This window comes from Emys orbicularis, chromosome 8 (assembly GCF_028017835.1).
Source record: "Emys orbicularis isolate rEmyOrb1 chromosome 8, rEmyOrb1.hap1, whole genome shotgun sequence".
NCBI lineage: Eukaryota > Metazoa > Chordata > Testudines > Emydidae > Emys > Emys orbicularis.
This window is the reverse complement of record NC_088690.1, coordinates 113,377,994-113,396,394: the sequence shown is the minus strand read 5'-3', so window position 1 is coordinate 113,396,394 and position 18,401 is coordinate 113,377,994. Positions and strand designations below refer to the sequence as shown.

General features: G+C 62.8%; 2 protein-coding genes across 2 annotated transcripts in view; one reads left to right on the top strand and one right to left on the bottom strand.

Annotated features, from left to right (window-relative positions):
• The first annotated feature begins 481 nt into the window (after positions 1-481).
• On the top strand, positions 482-1,590 carry PRR7 (proline rich 7, synaptic). The gene is made up of 2 exons (XM_065410224.1): positions 482-776; positions 1,211-1,590. Exons 1-2 carry the CDS (start codon positions 482-484, stop codon positions 1,588-1,590), a joined length of 675 nt encoding a protein of 224 aa, XP_065266296.1.
• A 1,389-nt stretch (positions 1,591-2,979) lies between these two features.
• The window catches only part of DBN1 (drebrin 1), a 28,147-nt gene continuing 12,725 nt past the window's right edge, over positions 2,980-18,401 (bottom strand). Inside the window, exons 5-15 of the mRNA XM_065409610.1 lie at positions 17,813-17,959; positions 17,406-17,483; positions 16,058-16,209; positions 9,843-9,906; positions 9,453-9,515; positions 8,114-8,228; positions 5,558-5,698; positions 4,269-4,403; positions 3,597-4,177; positions 3,160-3,259; positions 2,980-3,050 (exon numbers count right to left, since the gene is read on the bottom strand). Of these exons, the coding sequence (XP_065265682.1) occupies positions 2,980-3,050; positions 3,160-3,259; positions 3,597-4,177; positions 4,269-4,403; positions 5,558-5,698; positions 8,114-8,228; positions 9,453-9,515; positions 9,843-9,906; positions 16,058-16,209; positions 17,406-17,483; positions 17,813-17,959 (1,647 nt within the window). The remainder of the gene's footprint in view (positions 3,051-3,159; positions 3,260-3,596; positions 4,178-4,268; positions 4,404-5,557; positions 5,699-8,113; positions 8,229-9,452; positions 9,516-9,842; positions 9,907-16,057; positions 16,210-17,405; positions 17,484-17,812; positions 17,960-18,401) is intronic.

Sequence of the window (18,401 nt, the reverse complement as noted above, 5' to 3'; positions counted from 1 at the left end):
GTGAGCGCTATGGGAACCGCGGTGCGCCCGTCATGCTGAGGTCTGTCTGTCTGTCTGCAGGGGGCGCCATCGGCTGCTCGGCCCAGCGATGGGAAGGAGCTGGGCTGGGTGCTCTTGGTTCGGACGGGGCTACCCAGCCTGGCCTGCGGCTCTGCAGATCCCTGCGGCGGACGAGCCGCTCCGGAGTGCCTGCCCCCCGGTCGTTCCTGCCTGGTGCCTGGGGAGCAGGGCAGGCCCTGACCCTCGCCCCTGAGCACCCCCGCCCCATGGACCTTGCCCCCCCAGCTCTGCCTCCCATCCGTCCCCAGCGCTTGGAGCGGGCGCCATGGCAACGGCTGCAGGCAGCGCGGGGGCAGCCCTGAGCGAGTGACGAGCCGCCGGCGCTGGCACCTGGGCACAGGCGATGGGCAGCGGGCGTGTGGTGCTCTGGGCCCTGCCTGCCTGCAGCTGAGGGGAGCCCCCGGCCCCCAGCCCAGCCACCATGGTGATGTCCCAGGGCACCTACACCTTCCTCACCTGCTTCGCCGGCTTCTGGCTCATCTGGGGCCTCATCGTGCTGCTCTGCTGCTTCTGCAGCTACCTGCGGCGCCGCCTGAAGAGCCAGCAGGAGGAGCGGCTGCGGGAGCAGAACCTGCGCGCGCTGGAGATGGAGCCGCTGCACTACGAGGGCTACTCGGGCAGCCCCCCCGGCATGGCCATGGCCATCCCCCCCCGGCTGCGCATGGAGCCGCGCCACCCCCCCGGCCCGCCCCCCCGGCCCTGGAGCTACAGGCACGGTGAGGGCTGCTTGTGACCCACGGTGCCAATTCCCTAGGCCTGGCCCATCACCGCCAGGGGCTTCCCAAGGCAGGGAGCCGCCGCCACTCACGCAGGCTCAGAGCCTGAGGCAGGGCCAGGCCGCTCAGCCGGCCACTCAGAGCCTCTCTGGCTACAGCAACCTCCATGCTGCCCCCCTGGCCAGGCCAGCAGAACCCCGGCTGCCTGGCCGTGCTCGGTCCCAGAGCAGAGTGCCCTAGGGAGCCTGACCCCCGCCCCACTCAGCGCCTGCTGCAGGGCACCTGTGGGGCTGGCTGGGGCCTTGCACCCCTCATGGAGGCTGTGGGCCAAAGGGGGGGAAGAGGCTGTGGTTCAGGCCCCATCTACACATGGAAGAAGTGGGAGAGCCTGGTGCGGCCCCTCACTCAGTGTGTGTCTGCTGCTTGCCTTGCAGAGTCGGACCTGTCCAAGCCCCCGTGTTACGAGGAGGCGCTGCTCATGGCTGAGCCGCCACCACCCTACAGCGAGGTGCTCATGGACACGCGGGGGCTATACCGCAAGATCAACGCCCCCTTTCTGAGCCACGAGCGCCCCGAGAAACAGGAGCAGCCCCCCAGCTACAAGCCCCTCTTCCTGGACCGAGGTTACAGCGCAGCCCTGCGCCTGCCCAGCTCTGCCAGCCAGGGCCCCGCCTTCTACCTGGAGGCCGAGCGTGCCCAGCGCATGTTCCCCAGCTGGATGGACTCCGAGCTCAGCAGCAGGGACACGTATGAACCTGGGGCCTGGCACCTCCCTGTCTCCATGCCCTTGTTTGGCAGGACTACGGCAGTTTAGGGGCCTGCCGGGCAGAGTGCCACACTGGGGCCTGCATGGACTGGGGCTGCAGCAGGGCCGGCCTGAGCCCAAGCTGCCCGTTCTCCTTGGGAGCCTGCCCTGGGCCCCACCTCAGGGCTAGTGCAAACCCTGCCTGGACAATGTGAAGCGCTGCCTGCTGCGGCCAGTGGGTGAGGGGCTGGTCCCCATCTCGCCCGTGGGCCCCTGCAGGCGCCCTTGGTGCTGACTGGGGCTCCGAGCAGGCCCTGCACTCGGCTCTTTCCTAGTTTGTTTGTTACAGTTTGAGAATAAAAGTTTGTGGCACCAGATTCATTCCAAGCAGGGCCAGGCTGCCGGGGGGGGGGGGGGGAAACTCGGGGCAGGCTCCACCCTGCCCTCCACAATGGGGGCTGGAGCATCCCTCTCAGCCCCACAGGGCTGGGCAGCTCAGCCTGGACCCACTCTCCCCCTGGGGTGCTTGTGGGCTGGCTCTGTCACAGCACAATGCCCAGAGCCCAGCTCCTGCAGCCAGGGCGCCTCCCCCATGCACTCGCTGCCCCTCCCCCAGAAAGCAGCCAGGCTCAGGCCAGGCCCGGGTGGAGGCAATTTATTTATTAACATACATTAGCACGTTGCCAATACACAATTTGTGCTTTCAAAAAAACCAGTTACTGTACTTGAGAAGGGGACCAAGCAAGGGGGGATAAAGCGGAGGGGGGGGCGCGGGGGGCTGACAGTCTGGGGGGTCGCCCCATAGTCTCCTACTGAGACTGGCAGGGTCCTTGCAGCTGAGACAACCTGGCACTAGCTCTCTCCCAGCCCCCACCCTAGGGGTGCGTAACACCTTCCCCGCGGGGGGCGGCTGCACAAGCACCTTGGGGCGCAGCTGAAGTGAGGGGGGCTGCAGCCAGCCAGAGCCGCACCCACACAGGGTCATTTTATTGCCATATTTATTTTTGATTCGTGCAAAGTTCTCAGGGCTCTGGGCAGAGCCGGCGGGGGAGAGGCGAACGAGGCCCCTGCCCCATGCACAGAGCACCAGCTGCCCAGCCTCCCTCAGGGCACCAGGGTCGGGGGAGCGGAGGGGCGCGCAGAAATATACAAGCTCAACGCAAAGAGGCAGGAGCGGCAGGGTGGGGGAGCAGGGAACTACGAGGGACGGGGGGCGGGTGGACCCACATGGCTCCTAGTGAGACAACTTTTAAAAAAGAGAGAGAGAGAGAGAGAGAGAGGAAAGCTGTAAAAGTTGCCCTGCGGGGGCAGGGGTGCCTCGGGGCTGGCCCGTCCAGCCGGGCCCAGGGGCACACGCAGACGGAGAGGGATGGGGCTGGGCCCCTCGCTGTGGCCGTCTTGCACTGCTGGGATCTCACGGTGGCGGTCCCGGGGGTCTGACGCGCACAGGGCCCAGCCTTAGACGCTGCCCCCAAAGCTCTCCTCATCCTCAGGCACCGGGTCGGCGTCCCAGCAGGTGATGTCGATCTCTGTGGGAGAGTCGGACGTGTTAGTGCCAGGCAGCCCAGTGCCCCCCTCGAGGGGGAGCAAAGCAGGGCTCTGGGCTGCCCCCCACATGCCCAGGGCTGCCCCACTCACCGGGGGGCTTGGCGTAGAACACAGCAGGAGGAGTTTTGGCAGACGTCTCCACCTGGCCGAACTCTTCATCCTGCGACTGGCTGAAGTAGCCCTCGCTGGCCTGGAAAGGAGAACGGAGCCGCCATCATCAGCAGCCACGGAGAAGCCCAGAGCAGAGCGAGCGGCCAGCAGGGACAGTGGTTCCAGCTGGCCCTTTACCACCTGGCCACGGCCCAGGGCTTGCGGCTCCAGGACACCCCTCCCGCTGCCACTGCTGCAGGCTCAAGCTGGGCTCTGTACCCAGGAAGGCCCAGGAGCCGGATCCCACCTGCCAAGGGGTCCACAGGGCCAGGAGGGCAGAGCCAGGGCCGCAGTGGGTATGGGGCAGGCGCCCCAGGGAGCCTCTTGCCTGGCCAGGTTGGGGGAAAGGGCACCAGGTGCAGCAGCGCCCAGCTCACCTGCACCCCTTCTTTCTGGGCCATCTCTCCGTTGGTCAGCAGCTGGGGCTCGGGGGCCTGCTGCCCGCCGGCGGCCTCCTGCAGGGCATGCTGGTAGCTGAGCGTCATCTGGTGCGGCCCCTCCATGGCAATGAGGCTGGCCGGCTCCTCGTCCTGCTCCGCGTCGCAGAAGGTGGCCGGTGGCTCGGGCAGCTCGTCGAAGTTCAGCAGGTTGTCGTCAGGGGGGGCGGGGGCCGCGGGGGTGGCTGGGGGCACGTCCACCTCCACCAGGAGGGGCGCAGGGGGCCCCGATGGCGCAGGTGTGGCCAGCTCCCAGGCAGCGGGCGGGGTGGTGCTGCTGTCGTTCTGCCACAGATCGATAAGGCTCTCGGGGCTGGGGCCGGGGGGCTGCGCGGGGCCCGAGGACTCGCCCTCTGCAGGCAGCATTGCCACGGGGAACAGCAGCGGCTCTCTGGGCTCCAGGAACACAAGGTCCTCGGTGGGGCCCAGCCCGCCCCCCTGCGCTGCTGTCCACTCAGGGCCCCCAGGCAGCTCGTCTGCCGTCAGCGGCGCTGGCGCCTCGCTGCTGGGTCCGGGCGAGTCTGCACGGAGGGGGAGAGAGCGCATCAGAGTCCAGCCCCTGCTCCCGCCTGCCCTCCGGGGAGGGGCCCCCTGGGCTCCCCTGCACCCCACCTTTCCACGGGGCCTGCTGCGTGACTTCGTCCAGAGCCCTCTCGATCTGCTCCCCGACGGGTGTGGAGGCCGGGCTGGAGTCACAGGGGCTGCAGCCCACGGCCGAGGCCTTTCTGTGAGCGTCCGACTGGCTGCCTGCGAACGAGCGAGACGGAAGCTGAAGGGGCCCCAGGCCGACCCCTCGCCAGCCAGTGCGTTGGCACAGGTGCAAATAAGCAGGCCCCTCGTTTGCAAATTAATATGCATCACCTCGTTTGCACGCATAGCCCCTCCCACCGTCAGCCCATCCTGGAGTTTCCTTCTCCAGCCAAGAGTCCCTGGGGGCGGCTCCTCCCTCCGCCCACTGGGGCATGCAGCAGGGTTAAGGCCGGAGGCCTGCCAGCAGGACACTCCAGCCAGGTGGCTGGGGGCCCCAGGGCCAGCCCTTGGGGTTCACAGACACGAGCGGGGTTGCTCCCCCACACCCCAAGGCTCTCCCCACAGCCAGCCCTCCCCACCCAGCCAGCCAGGAATTCAGGCCCCAGGCCTACAGTCACACCCCCGCCGGAGCTAGACACCCCATGGGAACTGGGCCCAGCGCCTAGCACATGCCAGGCCATGGAGCCCCCTCCCCTTCAGCCAGGCCACGGGGGCAGGACTGCAGCGGGAGCAGGCCCCCTGACGGGACGGGGACAATCCTGCGCCCACCTGACCCAGTCGCCACTTTGCCACTTTAGGGAGAAATTTCACATATTTATTCTACTGAAGCCAGCCCCTCGGCACGCCCCAGTCCCACAGCATACCCCCGCCCCCCAGCACGCCCCAGCCCCCCAGCACGCCCCGGTCGCGCAGCATACCCCCGCCCCCTAGCACGCCCCAGCCCCCCAGCACGCCCCGGTCGCGCAGCATACCCCTGCCCCCCAGCACGCCCCAGCCAGCCCCGGTCCCCCTGGCACGCCCCCCAGTATGTCCCGGCCCCCCAGCACGCCCTGGTCCCCCAGCACACCCCAGCCCCCCAGCACACTCTGGTCCCCCGGCACACCCCGGTCTCCCTGGCCCCCCAGCCCCTCTGACCCCCCCCCCCCCCGGCACGCCCCAGCTGTTGTCTGTGAAAAAGGAGGTTCCTGGCTCTCCCGTTTGGTCCCCACAGCTGCCTTCTCCCCCCATCTTCCTGGCCAAACCTCTAGTGCCCTGCAGCTGCCACCTCCCTCTGCAGAGACCAGGTGCAGGGGGGCTGTGGGGGGGGCAGGATGGGGCCTCCCCAATGCGCTCTCCCCCCAGCAGGGCGGGGCCTGGGCACTGCTACCTACATGGGAAGAAGGAGGACAGGTTTGGTGTGCGGTGGCAGGTGACATAGGGGAAGGGGGTCCGCGGGGGGGAGGAAGAGGAGGAGGAGGAGGAAGGCGGCCCACTGTCAGGTGTCTTTATGAAAGGACAGTGCAGACGACCTGCTGAGAGAAAGACAGACAGACGCACGGAGACAGAGAAAGCAAAGAGAACGGTCAGTCTCCCAGCTCTAGCGCCCAGCCCCCCTCCAGTGCCACCGTGAATGGGGAGGAGCAGTGTGGGTGGGGGCCGCACCCCGGGGGGCTCAGCTCAAGGGCATTGAGGGGACGGGGGGAAGCAGGGACGGGGGGGGTGTGGAAGCAGGGACGGGGGGAGGGAGGGACGGACGCTGCACTTCTCTCTTGACCCCATCAGCCCCGGCTCCCTGTGGTCAGTAGCACAACCCTGCATGGCAGGGACGGGACAGGATGCTGTGCCCAGCCACCAGCACACAGGGCACCAGCCCCATGTCCCCGGGAGCTCCAGGCAGAAGGGGGCAGTGACCAGCCCGGCCTGGCAGCTCCGGATAGACACGTCCCCTTGTCCTGCCCTGAGGAAACCCCCAGGAGTGGGCGCATCTCCAGCCCTGGAGCCCAGCAGCTTGTCAGAAAGACCCCCCCAGGAGTCACAGCCCAAGCCCAGCCCAGCCCTGGGCAACCTGGACTCCCCACACCCTTCCCCATCTGCTCAGACCTCGCCCAGGGCAGCGCTGCCCACCCCCAATTCCCCACTTAGCGTGGGTAGCCAACGTTCTACGGTCTGAAAACCGGAACCCCAGCCCCACCTCTTCCCCAGGCTCCGCCTCTTCCCCAGGCCCACCACTGCTCTGCCTCTTTCCCCCAGGCCCCGCCCCTGCTCTGCCTCTCCCCTAGAGATCCCACCCCCCCTTGCTGCTCTCCCCCCTCAACTCCAGCGTGAGCAGCCCCAAAGGACTTGCAAAGCCCAGCGCCAGCAGGCCGCCAGGGAGTGCAGGTCACAAGAGCGCTGCAGCCGCACCGGAGCAGCCAGGCAACCCCGCTGGGGAGCTAGGCATGGCCCTCCTGCCTGGCAGCCCCCCACCGGCCCTCCTGCCTGGCAGCCCCCTTCCCCCCATCCCGGAGCTGCCTGAGAGCGTGGCCAGGAGCAGCACCGGCTGGCAGGGCAGCTTGTGACACTTCCCTCCCATGCCCTTGGGAGCCCCTCACCCCGCTCGCTGTGGGCCCCCCACTCTGTCCTCCGCCGCAGCCCTGCAAACCGTGCTCCTCAAAGGGGCTGCCATGGCCCGAGCCGGTGCATGGGTCCGGGCTGGGCAACAGGCTGCCACTTCCCTCCGCCCACAGTAACCAGACTCCTAGTGTCCAGTCAGGACATCCAACCGGACACCTGGGAACCTTACTCCTAGCCCAGCACCCACACTGCATCAACACCCTTGGGTGGGGGGGGGGGGGCTGGCAGGGACTGGCCCAACACCCACAGCCAAGCCCCACCCCCCAACACGCCCCCCCTGCCTCCCCCAACGCCCACAGCAGGGCCCCACCCCCCAACATGCCCCCCTGCCCCCCCAACGCCCACAGCAGGGCCCCACCCCCCAACATGCCCCCCTGCCCCCCCAACGCCCACAGCCAGGCCCCACCCCCCAATACGTCCCCCCGCCCCAACGCGTCCCCCCTGCCCCCCCATGCCCACAGCCAGGCCCCCACCCACCCCCCAACACGCCCCCCCACGCCCACAGCCAGGCCCCACCTCCCCAATGCCTCCCCTGCTTCCCCCAACGCCCACAGCCAGGCCCCCCCCAATGCGCCCCCCCAACGCCCACAACCAGGCCCCCCCCAATGCCCCTCCTGCCTTCCCCATGCCCACAGCCAGGCCCCACCCCCCAACACCCCCCCTGCCTCCCCCAATGCCCACAGCCAGCCCCCCAATGCGCCCCCTACCCCCCAACGCCCACAGCCAGCCCCCCCAATGGGCCCCCCCTGCCCCCCAACGTCCACAGTCAGGCACCCCCCAATGCCCCCCCTGCCTCCCCCACGCCCACAGCCAGGCCCCACCCCCCAACGCCCCTCTGCCTACCCCAATGCCCACAGCCAGCCCCCCAATGCGCCCCCCTACCCCCCAACGCCCACAGCCAGGCCCCCCCCTGCCTCCCCCCCTGCCTCCCCCACGCCCACAGCCAGGCCCCACCCCCAACGCGCCCCTCCTGCCCCCCCACGCCCACAGCCATGCCCCACCCCCAATGCCCCCCCGCCTCCCCCACGTCCACAGCCAGGCCCCACCCCATGCCCACAGCCAGGCCCCCCCCCATACCCCCTGCCCCCCCCCACGCCCACAGCCAGGCCCCACCCCCAACGCACACCCCTGCCCCCCCCACGACCACAGCCATGCCCCACCCCCAATGCCCCCCCGCCTCCCCCATGCCCACAACCAGGCCCACAGCCAGGCCCCCCCCCCAACGCACACCCCTGCCCCCCCCAACGCACACAGCCAGGCTGCACCCACAACACCTGCCTGCTGCCCTTCCCGGCCCCCCCACGACTGCCCGTGCCTGCCCCCCGGCCCCTCACCTGTCCTCTGGCTGAACGGGGACGTGGCCTCAGAGCTGCTCGAGGCCACTCGCTCCTGCTGCTTGAAGAACTCGCGGGGGTTGTCGGGGCGCCGCGCGATGATGGCGGCAGCTTCCTGCCAAGGCAGAGACGGAGCTGTGAATGGCCTGCTGCCCCCCAACCCGCCCCTGTCCGCCTGCCCCCCGCAAGCCTGCCCCCAACCCGCCCCTGTCCGCCTGCCCCCTGCGAACCTGCCCCCAGCCCCCCACGAACCTGCCCCCCAACCTGCCCCTGTCCGCCTGCCCCCCGTGAGCCCGCCCCCCCACCCCAACCAGCCCCTTCCGGCCTGGAGCCTGCCCCCAGCCCACCACGAACCCGCCCCCCAACCCGCCCCGTCCGTCTGCCCCCCGCAAGCCTGCCCCCAGCCCCCCACGAACCCGCCCCCCAACCTGCCCTGTCCGGCTGCCCCCCGTGAACCCGCCCCCCAACCCGCCCCTGTCCGCCTGCCCCCCGCAAGCCTGCCCCCAACCCGCCCCTGTCCGCCTGCCCCCTGCGAGCCTGCCCCCAGCCCCCCACAAACCTGCCCCCCAACCTGCCCCTGTCTGCCTGCCCCCCGCGAGCCCGCCCCCCCACCCCAACCAGCCCCTTCTGGCCTGGAGCCTGCCCCCAGCCCCCCACGAACCTGCCCCCCAACCTGCCCCGTCCGCCTGCCCCCCACGAGCCTGCCCCCAGCCCCCCCGCAAGCCTGCCCCCAGCCCCCAACCTGCCCATGTCCGCCTGCCCCCCACGAGCCTGCCCCCAGCCCCCAACCCGCTCCCGTCCGGCCTGGAGCCTGCCCCTGCCCCCGCCGCAGCCCTGTGCTGCTTGGAGCCTACCCCCAATGAGCCCACTCCCCACGAGCCCACCCTCAGCTTCCAACCAGCCCGCCCCACCACCCCAACCCACCCTTGTCCTGCCTGGAGCCCGTCCCCACAAGCCTGCCCCACCCCCAGGCACCGCCTGAGCCTGCCAACATGCCCCGCCCCCAAAACCCCAATCCACCCGAGCTTGCCCCCCCCGACTCCACCCCACCACGGCCTTGCCAACCATGCCCCCCCCGCAACCCGAGCCCCACCATCCACACCCCATTGCACTGTGCCCTGCTCTGCTCACCCCACCGTCTGTGGCCAGCCCCCCTGGCCGCACCCTGCCCTGCCATCCGCCCCCCACCCCTCCCCACCATGGCCTGCTTCAGACCAAATCCCACCCTGCCATGGCCTGGCCTCCCAACACATCCCTAAACCCACAATTGCCCTTCCATGGGCTGACTCTGCCCGGCCCCCCCAAAGGGGGGGAGAGCAGCTCCGGGCCAAACACTCACCTCCACTTCTGACTCCGACTTCTTGAGCTCCTGCCCATTCTCCTCCTCGTGCTGCTGCTCGCCCTGGGGAGAGAGGCAGCGTCAGCCCCGACTGCAGCCCCCCAGCCCCGGGCACAGCCACCCCACAGGGACCCCTCCCAGAAGCACTGCGGGATCCAAGGGCCCCCTGCGGTGGTGGCAGAGAGGCAGGGGGGCTCCGGAGGGCAGGGGGGCTGGCCACAGACGGTCTGCAATGAAAGAGGGGCCGGGGCGACGAACCGCCTGGCACAAACTAAGCACTGGCCCCTGCCTCAGGCGGTGGCGCTGGGCTGGAGCTGGTACGTGCGCCCTGGGCGGGCTGGAGAGCCGCTGGCGTTCAACGCCGGGGGAGGACCCCAGGACGTCACTTACGAAGATGGACTGTTCCTGCAGACGCTGCCTGGCCTCCTCCGCCTCCAGAGTCTGCTGCTTCCGCCTGCCACGACAGCCAGCGAGGGGGCCTGAGCAGCTGCTGGGGGCAGCCCCCAGACCCGCCCCAACAATGCACCAGCAAGCACACGGCGCCCTGCCCCACGCAGCGCCCAGACCCACCTCTCCACACCACGCCCCCATGCTCCACTCATGCCGCACCCTGCCCCCCACCCCCTCCAAGCTCCATCCATGCCATGCCCGCCCCCCCCACCCCTCATGCTCCATCCGTGCCGTGCCCTGCCCCCCACGCCACCCCCCCACGCTCCATCCGTGCCGTGCCCTGCCCCCCACGCCACCCCCCCACGCTCCATCCGTGCCGTGCCCTGCCCCCCACGCCACCCCCCCACGCTCCATCCGTGCCGTGCCCTGCCCCCCACGCCACCCCCCATGCTCCATCCACGCCACAGTGCCCACCCACACCCCCCAAGCTCCATCCATGCCATGCCATGCCCCTCACGCCCCCCATGCTCCATCCGTGCCACGCCACCCCCCACGCTCCAGCCACGCCATGCCCTGCCCCCCACACCCTCCATCCACACTGCACCCTGCCCCCCCACGCCGTGCCCCGCCCCCCATGCTCCATCCACACCACGCCCGCCCCCCCCACCCTCCACCGCCATGCACGCAGGGTAGTGCGGGGTGCCCACAAACAGCCTTTGGCATTTTGCCCCCTATTCTTCATAGTCCTATGACGACGACACGAGTATGGCGTAATTCGGATGTATTTTGTGCAGGAGAAGGCACGTGAGGTGTCATTGGAAAGGGTACGAGTCGGGCTCTACCAAATTCACGGTCCATTTTGGTCAATTTCAGAGTCATAGGATTTTAAACATAGTAAATTCCATGATTTCAGCTATTTAAATCTGAAATGTCACTGTGTTGTAATTGCAGGGGTCCTGACCCAAAAAGGAGTGGGGGGGGGGTGGGGGGAGAAGAGAGGAAGGAGAGTCACAAGGTTATTGTGGGGGGAGGGTGGCCACACTGCTACCCTTACTTCTGCACTACTGCAGGCAGCAGCGCTGCCTTCAGAGCTGGGCAGCTGGAGAGCGGCGGCTGCTGGCCAGGAGCCCAGCTCTGAAAGCAGAGCCCCGCCAGCAGCAGCGCAGCAGTAAGGACGTCATGGTACGGTATTGCCACCCTCACTTCTGCGCTGCTGCCTGCAGAGCTGGGCTCTCAGTCAGCAGCCGCCGCTCTCCGGGCACCCAGCGCTGAAGGCAGCAGCGACGAAGGGTGGCATGGTGCGGTATTGCCACCCTCACTTCTGCGCTGCTGCCTGCAGAGCTGGGCTCTCAGTCAGCAGCCGCCGCTCTCCGGGCACCCAGCGCTGAAGGCAGCAGCGACGAAGGGTGGCATGGTGTGGTATTGCCACTCTTACTTCTGCGCTGATGCTGGCAGGGCACCGCCTTCAGAGCTGGGCACCCAGCCAACAGTCGCTGCTCTCCAGCCACCCAGCTCTGAAGGCAGCGCAGATGTAAGGGTGGCAATACCCCTAAAATAACCTTGTGACCCCCCTGCAACTCCCTTTTGAGTCAGGACTCCCAATTTGAAATCAGTCTAGTATAGGGTAAAAGCGCACAAAAGACCAGATTTCACAGTCCATGACGAGTTTTTCATGGCCGTGAATTTGGTAGGGCTCTAGTTATGATTTACTGAATAGGATTATCCTACTTGTATGCATGTATCTTTTTGGTATCTGAAGTTAGGAATATTGTCTATGCATCTATTACAAATGGGTTTACACCTGGGGAATGTCCGCTAGACAGAATGCAATCAGTCTAGATGGCAAGCTGGGAAGGGCCATTAAGGAGAACAATAGGTCTTAGAAGATGCTAATCTCCCATCCGGGAGCCTGCCTGAGAAGCCTTCCTGGGGATGCTGCAAACAGCCTTAGAGTCATGGCTGCGGTGGCCCTACAGAGACATGTGACCAAGTCACCTGGTACTGGACTCCACAATAGTTTTCTTTGACAGGGTAACAAGCCTTGTGGATGGGGGGAAGGGGTAGACGTGGTATATCTTGACTTCAGTAAGGCTTTTGATACTGTCTCGCATGACCTTCTCATAAACAAACTAGAGAAATACAACCTAGATGGAGCTACTATAAAGTGGGTGCAAAACTGGTTGGAAAACCATTCCCAGAGAGTAGTTATCCGTGGCTCACAGTCATGCTGGAAGGAATAACGAGTGGGATCCTGCAGGGATCAGTTCTGGGTCCGGTTCTGTTCAATATCTTCATCAGTGAGTTAGGTAATGGCATAGAGAGAACACTTATGAAGTTTGTGGATGATACCAAGCTAGGAGGGGCTGCAAGTGCTTTAGAGGACAGGATTTAATTCAAAATTATCTGGACAAACTGGAGAAATGGTCTGAAGTAAATAGGATGAAATTCAATAAGGACAAATGCAAAGTCCTCCACTTAGGAAGGAACAATCAGTTGCACACATACAAAATGGGCAATGACTACCTTGGAAGGAGTACTGCGGAAAGGGATCTGGGGGTCATAGTGGATCACAAGCTAAATATGAATCACTGTGTAATGCAGTTGCAAAAGAAGCAAACACCATTCTGGGATGTATTAGCAGGAGTATTGTAAGCAAGACACAAGAAGTAATTCTTCCACTCTACTCCGCGCTGATTAGGCCTCTACTGGAGTATTGTGTCCAATTCTGGGCACCACATTTCAGGAAGGGGATTGGTCCTGCTTTGAGCAGGGGGTTGGACTAGATACCTCCTGAGGTCCCTTCCAACCCTGATATTTATGATTCTATGGACAAATTGGAGAAAGTCCAGAGAAGAGCAACAAAAATGATGAAAGTTCTAGAAAACATGACCTATGAGGGAAGATTGAAAAAACTGGGTTTGTTTAGTCTGGAGAAGAGAAGACAGAGGGGACATGATAACAGTTTTCAAGTACATAAAAGGTTCCTACAAGGATGAGGGAGGAAAATTGTTCTTCTTAACCTCTGAGGATAAGACAAAAAGCAATAGGCTTAAATTGCAGCAAGGGTGGTTTGGGTTGGACATTAGGAAAAACTCCCTAACTGTCAGGGTGGTTAAGCACTGGAATAAATTGCCCAGGGAGGTTGTGGAATCTCCATCATTGGAGATTTTTAAGAGCAGGTTGGACAAACACCTGTCAGGGATGGTCTAGATAATACTTAATCCTGCCAGGAGTGCAGGGGACTGGACTAGATGATCTCTCGAGGTCCCTTCCAGTTCTATGATTCTATAATACTAGTGTTTTCCCACTGATCGGGCATGGGAATCAAACTGGGAGACAAGGGTTCCCGCCATATGCAAAAGCTATTTAAGGCAGGGGAGAGAGGACATCATGGTTCGTTCTTCACCGACTCCCTGCCCAGGGAAGAGGAGTGCTGGAAACACCGGAGAACAAAGAGACGGGTCTAGGGAAGAAGGGCTGAGCCCAGGCTAGAAGGAATACGAAAGGAATAACTGCAAGTGCAGCTTGCCCTCAAGAATCTCTGCAATCTGCCTAAAATAACATTTAGGGTGAGAATTTGCTCCACCTGCCCACTTTCCGTAGTATATTAACCTTGGATTGCGGTTTGGTGTATTTGCTGGGTAATCTGCTTTGATCCGTTTGCTATCCCTTATAATCGCTTACAATTAGGGCTGTCAAGTGATTCAAAAAAGTAATTGTGATTAATCTCGTAATTAATCGCACTGTTAAACAGTAATAGAATACCATTTAAATATTTTTGGATGTTTTCTACATTTTCAAATATATTGATTTCAGTTACACCACAGAATACAAAGTGTACAGTGCTCACTTCAGATTTATTTTTGATTATAAATATTTGCACTGTAAAAAAAAAAAGTATTTTTCAATTCACCTCATACAAGTACTGTAGTGCAATCTCTTTATCATGAAAGTTTAACTTACAAATGTAGAATTATGTACTAAAGTAACTGCACTCAAACAAAAACAATGCAAAACTTTAGAGTCTACAAGTCCACTCAGTCCTACTTTTTGTTCAGCCAATCGCTCAGACAAACAAGTTCATTTACATTTGCAGGAGTTAATGCTGCCTGCTTCTTGTTCACAATGTCACCTGAAAGTGAGAACAGGCGTTCGCCGACTTTGCAAGATCTTTGCCAGATGCGCTAAAGATTCATATGCCCCTTCATGCTTCAACCACCATTCCAGGGGACATGGGTCCATGCTGATGACAGATTCTGTTTGATAACAAAGCAGTGCGGACTGACCCATGTTCATTTTCATTATCTGAGTCAGATGCCACCAGCAGAAGGGTGATTTTCTTTTTCGGTGGTTCGGGTTCTGTAGTTTCCGCATTGGAATGTTGCTCTTTTAAAACTTCTGAAATCAGGCTCCACACCTCGTCCCTCTAAGATTTTGGAAGGCACTTCAGATTCTTAAACCTTGGGTCGAGTGCTGGAGCTCTCTTTAGAAATCTCACATTGGTACCTTCTTTGCATTTTGTGAAATCTGCAGTGAAAGTGTTCTTAAATCGAACATGTGCTGAGTCATCATCCGAGACTGCTAGAATATGAAATACATGGCAGAATGCAGGTAAAATAGAGCCGGAGACATATAATTCTCCCCCAAGGAGTTAAGTCACAAATTTAATTAACTTTTTTTTTTTTTTAAACGAGCATCATCAGCATGGAAGCATGTCCTTTGGAATGGTGGCTGAAGCATGAAGTGGCATACGAATGTTTAGCATATCTGGCACGTAAATACCTTGCAACGCTGGCTACAAAAGTGCCATGTGAACGCTTGTTCTCACTTTCAGGTGACACTGTAAATCAGAAGCAGACAAATTTATGTCCCGTAAATGTAAACAAACTTGTTTGTCTGAGCAATTGGCTGAACAAGAAGTAGGACTGAGTGGACTTGTAGACTCTAAAGTTGTGCATTGTTTTGTTTGAATGCAGTTATGTAACAAAAATAAATAAATCTGCATTTGTAAGTTGCACTTTCACAATAAAGAGATTGCACTACAGTACTTGTATGAAGTGAATTGAAAAATGTTGTTTCTTTTATCATTTTTACAGTGCAAATATTTGTAATCAAAAATAATAATATAAAGTGAGCACTGTACACTTTGTATTCTGGGTTATAATTGAAACCAATATATTTGAAAATGTAGAAAAACATCCAAAAATATTTAATAAATTTCAGTTCGTATTCTATTGTTTAACAAATGCGATTAAAACTGTGATGAATCGTGATTAATTTTTGTAATCACGATTAATTTTTTTGAGTTAATCGCATGAGTTAACTGCGATTAATCGACAGCCCCACTTAAAACCTATCTTTTGGAATTAATAAATTTGTTTTGTCTAAGACCAGTGTGTGTGTGTGTGTGTGTGTGTGTGTGTAAATCATAACTTGGGGCAGAAAGCTGTCTCTATTCCTCTCCACATTGAGGGAGGGGGCGACTTTCAGGAGCTTACGCTGTGCAGCGCGAGATGGTGTAATTTTGGGTTTGCCCTCTAGAGGGGGGTGTGCACTTGAGTGCTGGGCAGTTCCTTAGCTGAGCCTTCCCATGCAGAGCTGATCTCAGCATGTGTGTGAATCTGCAGCCACCAGCAGCCCCCGATCAGCTCCCACCCACGCCCCGGTGCCTCCTGCCCAGCAGTGGGCCCCATGGGTCAGCACCTCGCCCTCCCTCCCCGCACCTCCTGCCCGCCACGAACAGCTGTTTTGCGGCGTGCAGGGAGGCTGGGAGGGAGGAGTGGGGATAGGGTGCACAAGGGGGCGGGGGTGTGGTGGCAAGAGGTGGGGTGGGGCCTTGGGGGAAGGAGTGGAGTGGGGGCAGGGCCTGGGGTAGAGCCGGGGGTCAAGCACCCACCAACAGTTTGAAAAACCGGCGCCTTTGCTGGGGGGGTCCGCTGGGCTCAGTGGTGCCTCACGCAGCGCCCTGCCCCACACAGCCCCCAGATCCGCCCCAACAATGCATCAGCAAGCATGCAGCGCCCTGCCCCACACAGCCCCCAGACCCATCTCTCCACGCCACACTCCCCATGCTCCACCCACGCCGTGACCTCCTGCATGTCCCACAAACACCCTGACCCCCAAAGAACACAGCCCCTCATCCCCTGCCCACACACGGGGGGGGGCACAAATCCTCCCACACCTCCCCTGAGAACCAAGTCGAGCCCAGCCCTTGCCTGTGCTCCTCAATCTGCTCCTCGCGCTCCCGATAGCGCCTCTCCCGCTCCTCCTGCTCCATGCGCTCCTGCTCCATGCGCTCCTGCTCAAAGCGCAGCCGCTCCTCCAGCACCTTCTGCCGCTCCTCCTCCTTCCGCAGCTCCTCCTCCTTCTGCGGGGGCAGGCCGTCAGCCCTGCAGGGCCCCCACCCTCCCGCCCGCCCACCCAGGCCAAGGGGACCCTGCCTACCTGCCCAATGGGGACCCCATCCACCCACCACAGCTCACAGGGGCCCCTGCCTGTCCCAGGCCCTGCAGGACACCCCCACATACACCGTGGAGAGGCATCAGAGGCCCCGAGCAGCACCAGAGGGGTCATGCTCAAGGACAATCTCCTGCTCAGCAGCCAGAGCTGGGCAGAGTCACAGAGAGGTTTTTGGGGGGACTTGGGGCAAAATCTGACAGTGAACCCCTAATCCCTCCCCATTCCAAACCAACTGGCACTGCAGGGATGCTGGAGAGCAAGTCCGGCCCATTCACCCCGCAGCAGCAGCTCCTGTTCCCCGGGCTGGGCCCAGTTCCCCACTCTGAGCACCGTGCCAGAGTGTGTCCCCGGCTCCCGGCACCGCGCTCTGATGCGTCCCCGGCTCCCCGCTCTGAGCACCGTGCCCTAGTGTGTCCCCGGCTCCCGGCACCGCACTCTGATGCGTCCCCGGCTCCCGGCTCCCAGCTCCCCGCTCCGAGCACCGCGCCCTGGTGCATCCCCGGCTCCCGGCTCTGATGTATCCCCCTGGCTGGACCCGGCTCCCCGCTCCAAGCACCGCGCCCTGGTGCGTCCCCGGCTCCCAGCACCGCGCTCTGATGCATCCCCCTGGCTGGGCCCGGCTCCCCGCTCCGAGCACCATGCCCTGGTGCGTCCCCGGCTCCCGGCATCGCGCTCTGATGCATCCCCCTGGCTGGGCCCGGCTCCCTGCTCCGAGCACCGCGCCCTAGTGTGTCCCCGGCTCCCGGCACCATGCTCTGATGCATCCCCCTGGCTGGGCCCGGCTCCCCACTCCGAGCACCGCGCCCTGGTGCATGGGGTCGCAACACCGCTCAGGTTTGGCCTGGCTACCCCAGACACCACTTGGTTTAGGGGAGCTCTCAAGGGCAGGCCCGGGACAAAGGCAGCCCTGGGCATGGGCCACACATCCCAGCCACAGGTGGTGAGCAGTGCAGAGGACAGAAGGCAGCGTCTGGGCTGAGGGCATCTCAGGCTTTGCAGAGACCTGCGGGCTGGGCCAAGCCAGGGTATATGGGGTGGTGGTGCCCCAAGACTGCTGCCTCTGCCCCATGGCAAGCCCATTAGCTGGCCCCTCACTGGCCCTACCTTGGCCTGTTCCCAGAACTGCTCCCGGTTGAGCCGTTTCATCTCCACAGCCGCATCGGTCTTCTGATAGGTCGTGCCCTGGAACAGACGGGGGTCAGCGGGGTGCAGCAGTGCCCCAGCATCAGTGGGGGGGGGCAGAGCCTGGCGGTGCCCTGGGATCAGCCCCCCCATGCTGGAGCCAGGCAGCATGGGGCCACAGGGCTCTACAGGTGCCAGATAAGGGCCCGTCTCCCCAGTCCCACAGCTGAGAGCCCCAGATCCTGAGCAGTGGGTCTGGGCCAGGCGGCTGGGGATGGCTGGTGGGGCAGGTTCTCTAACCTGCTGGGGAGAGGGATGCAGGTGGGGGACCGGGCCGGGGCTCCCCCTCCAGCCCGGCTGAGGCAGGCAGGCTGGACGCGGGGCCTTACCACGGGCTCGGTGTTCTCGTCCTCTCGCAGCCGCAGGCGGTGCAGCACGGGGCTGGAGATGCGAGCCAGGCCGTTGGAGAGGCGCTGCCCGATGGCCCCCGGGTCCACGTCCTCCACGCTGCTGGCATTGACGATCACATCCACACCCTGCACCAGGAGAGCAGCATGGGAGAGCCGGGCCGGCTGACATGGGGGGGGGGGGTCTGAGCCGACAGCTGCACCGCCCCAGCCCAGCCTCTGACACGCCCCCAGCGTGGTGCCAGCCCCACTCCTGGCCCCAGCAATGCCATGCTCCTGCCTCTGGGCGCCTCAGGGTCAAGCTCCCCTGGGCTGGTCCGCGCCTGCCCCCCGGCTCCTCCCCGTGGCTCCGAACGAGCCTAGCTGTGAGCTGGCCAGTGGAGGGATGCGGGGTCCCAGCACAACTGGCGGCGAGGGGGAAAGACAGAGGGAATCAGTGCGAACCCAAAAGCCTCGTGTGTAAGGCTCCTGCCTGGGGACCGGAAATTCTGCTGGCCCAGACTGTCTCCCGCAGCACTGTTGCGAGCCGTGGCCAGTACATGTTTGCCAGGCCTCGCCGTGCTGGGCCAGG

Coding starts and splice junctions, on each gene's coding strand:
- PRR7 (XM_065410224.1), top strand. CDS start 482: ATGGTGATGTCCCAGGGCACCTACACCTTCCTCACCTGCTTCGCCGGC. Junction 777..1,210: donor GCCCTGGAGCTACAGGCACG/GTGAGGGCTGCT, acceptor CTTGCCTTGCAG/AGTCGGACCTGTCCAAGCCC.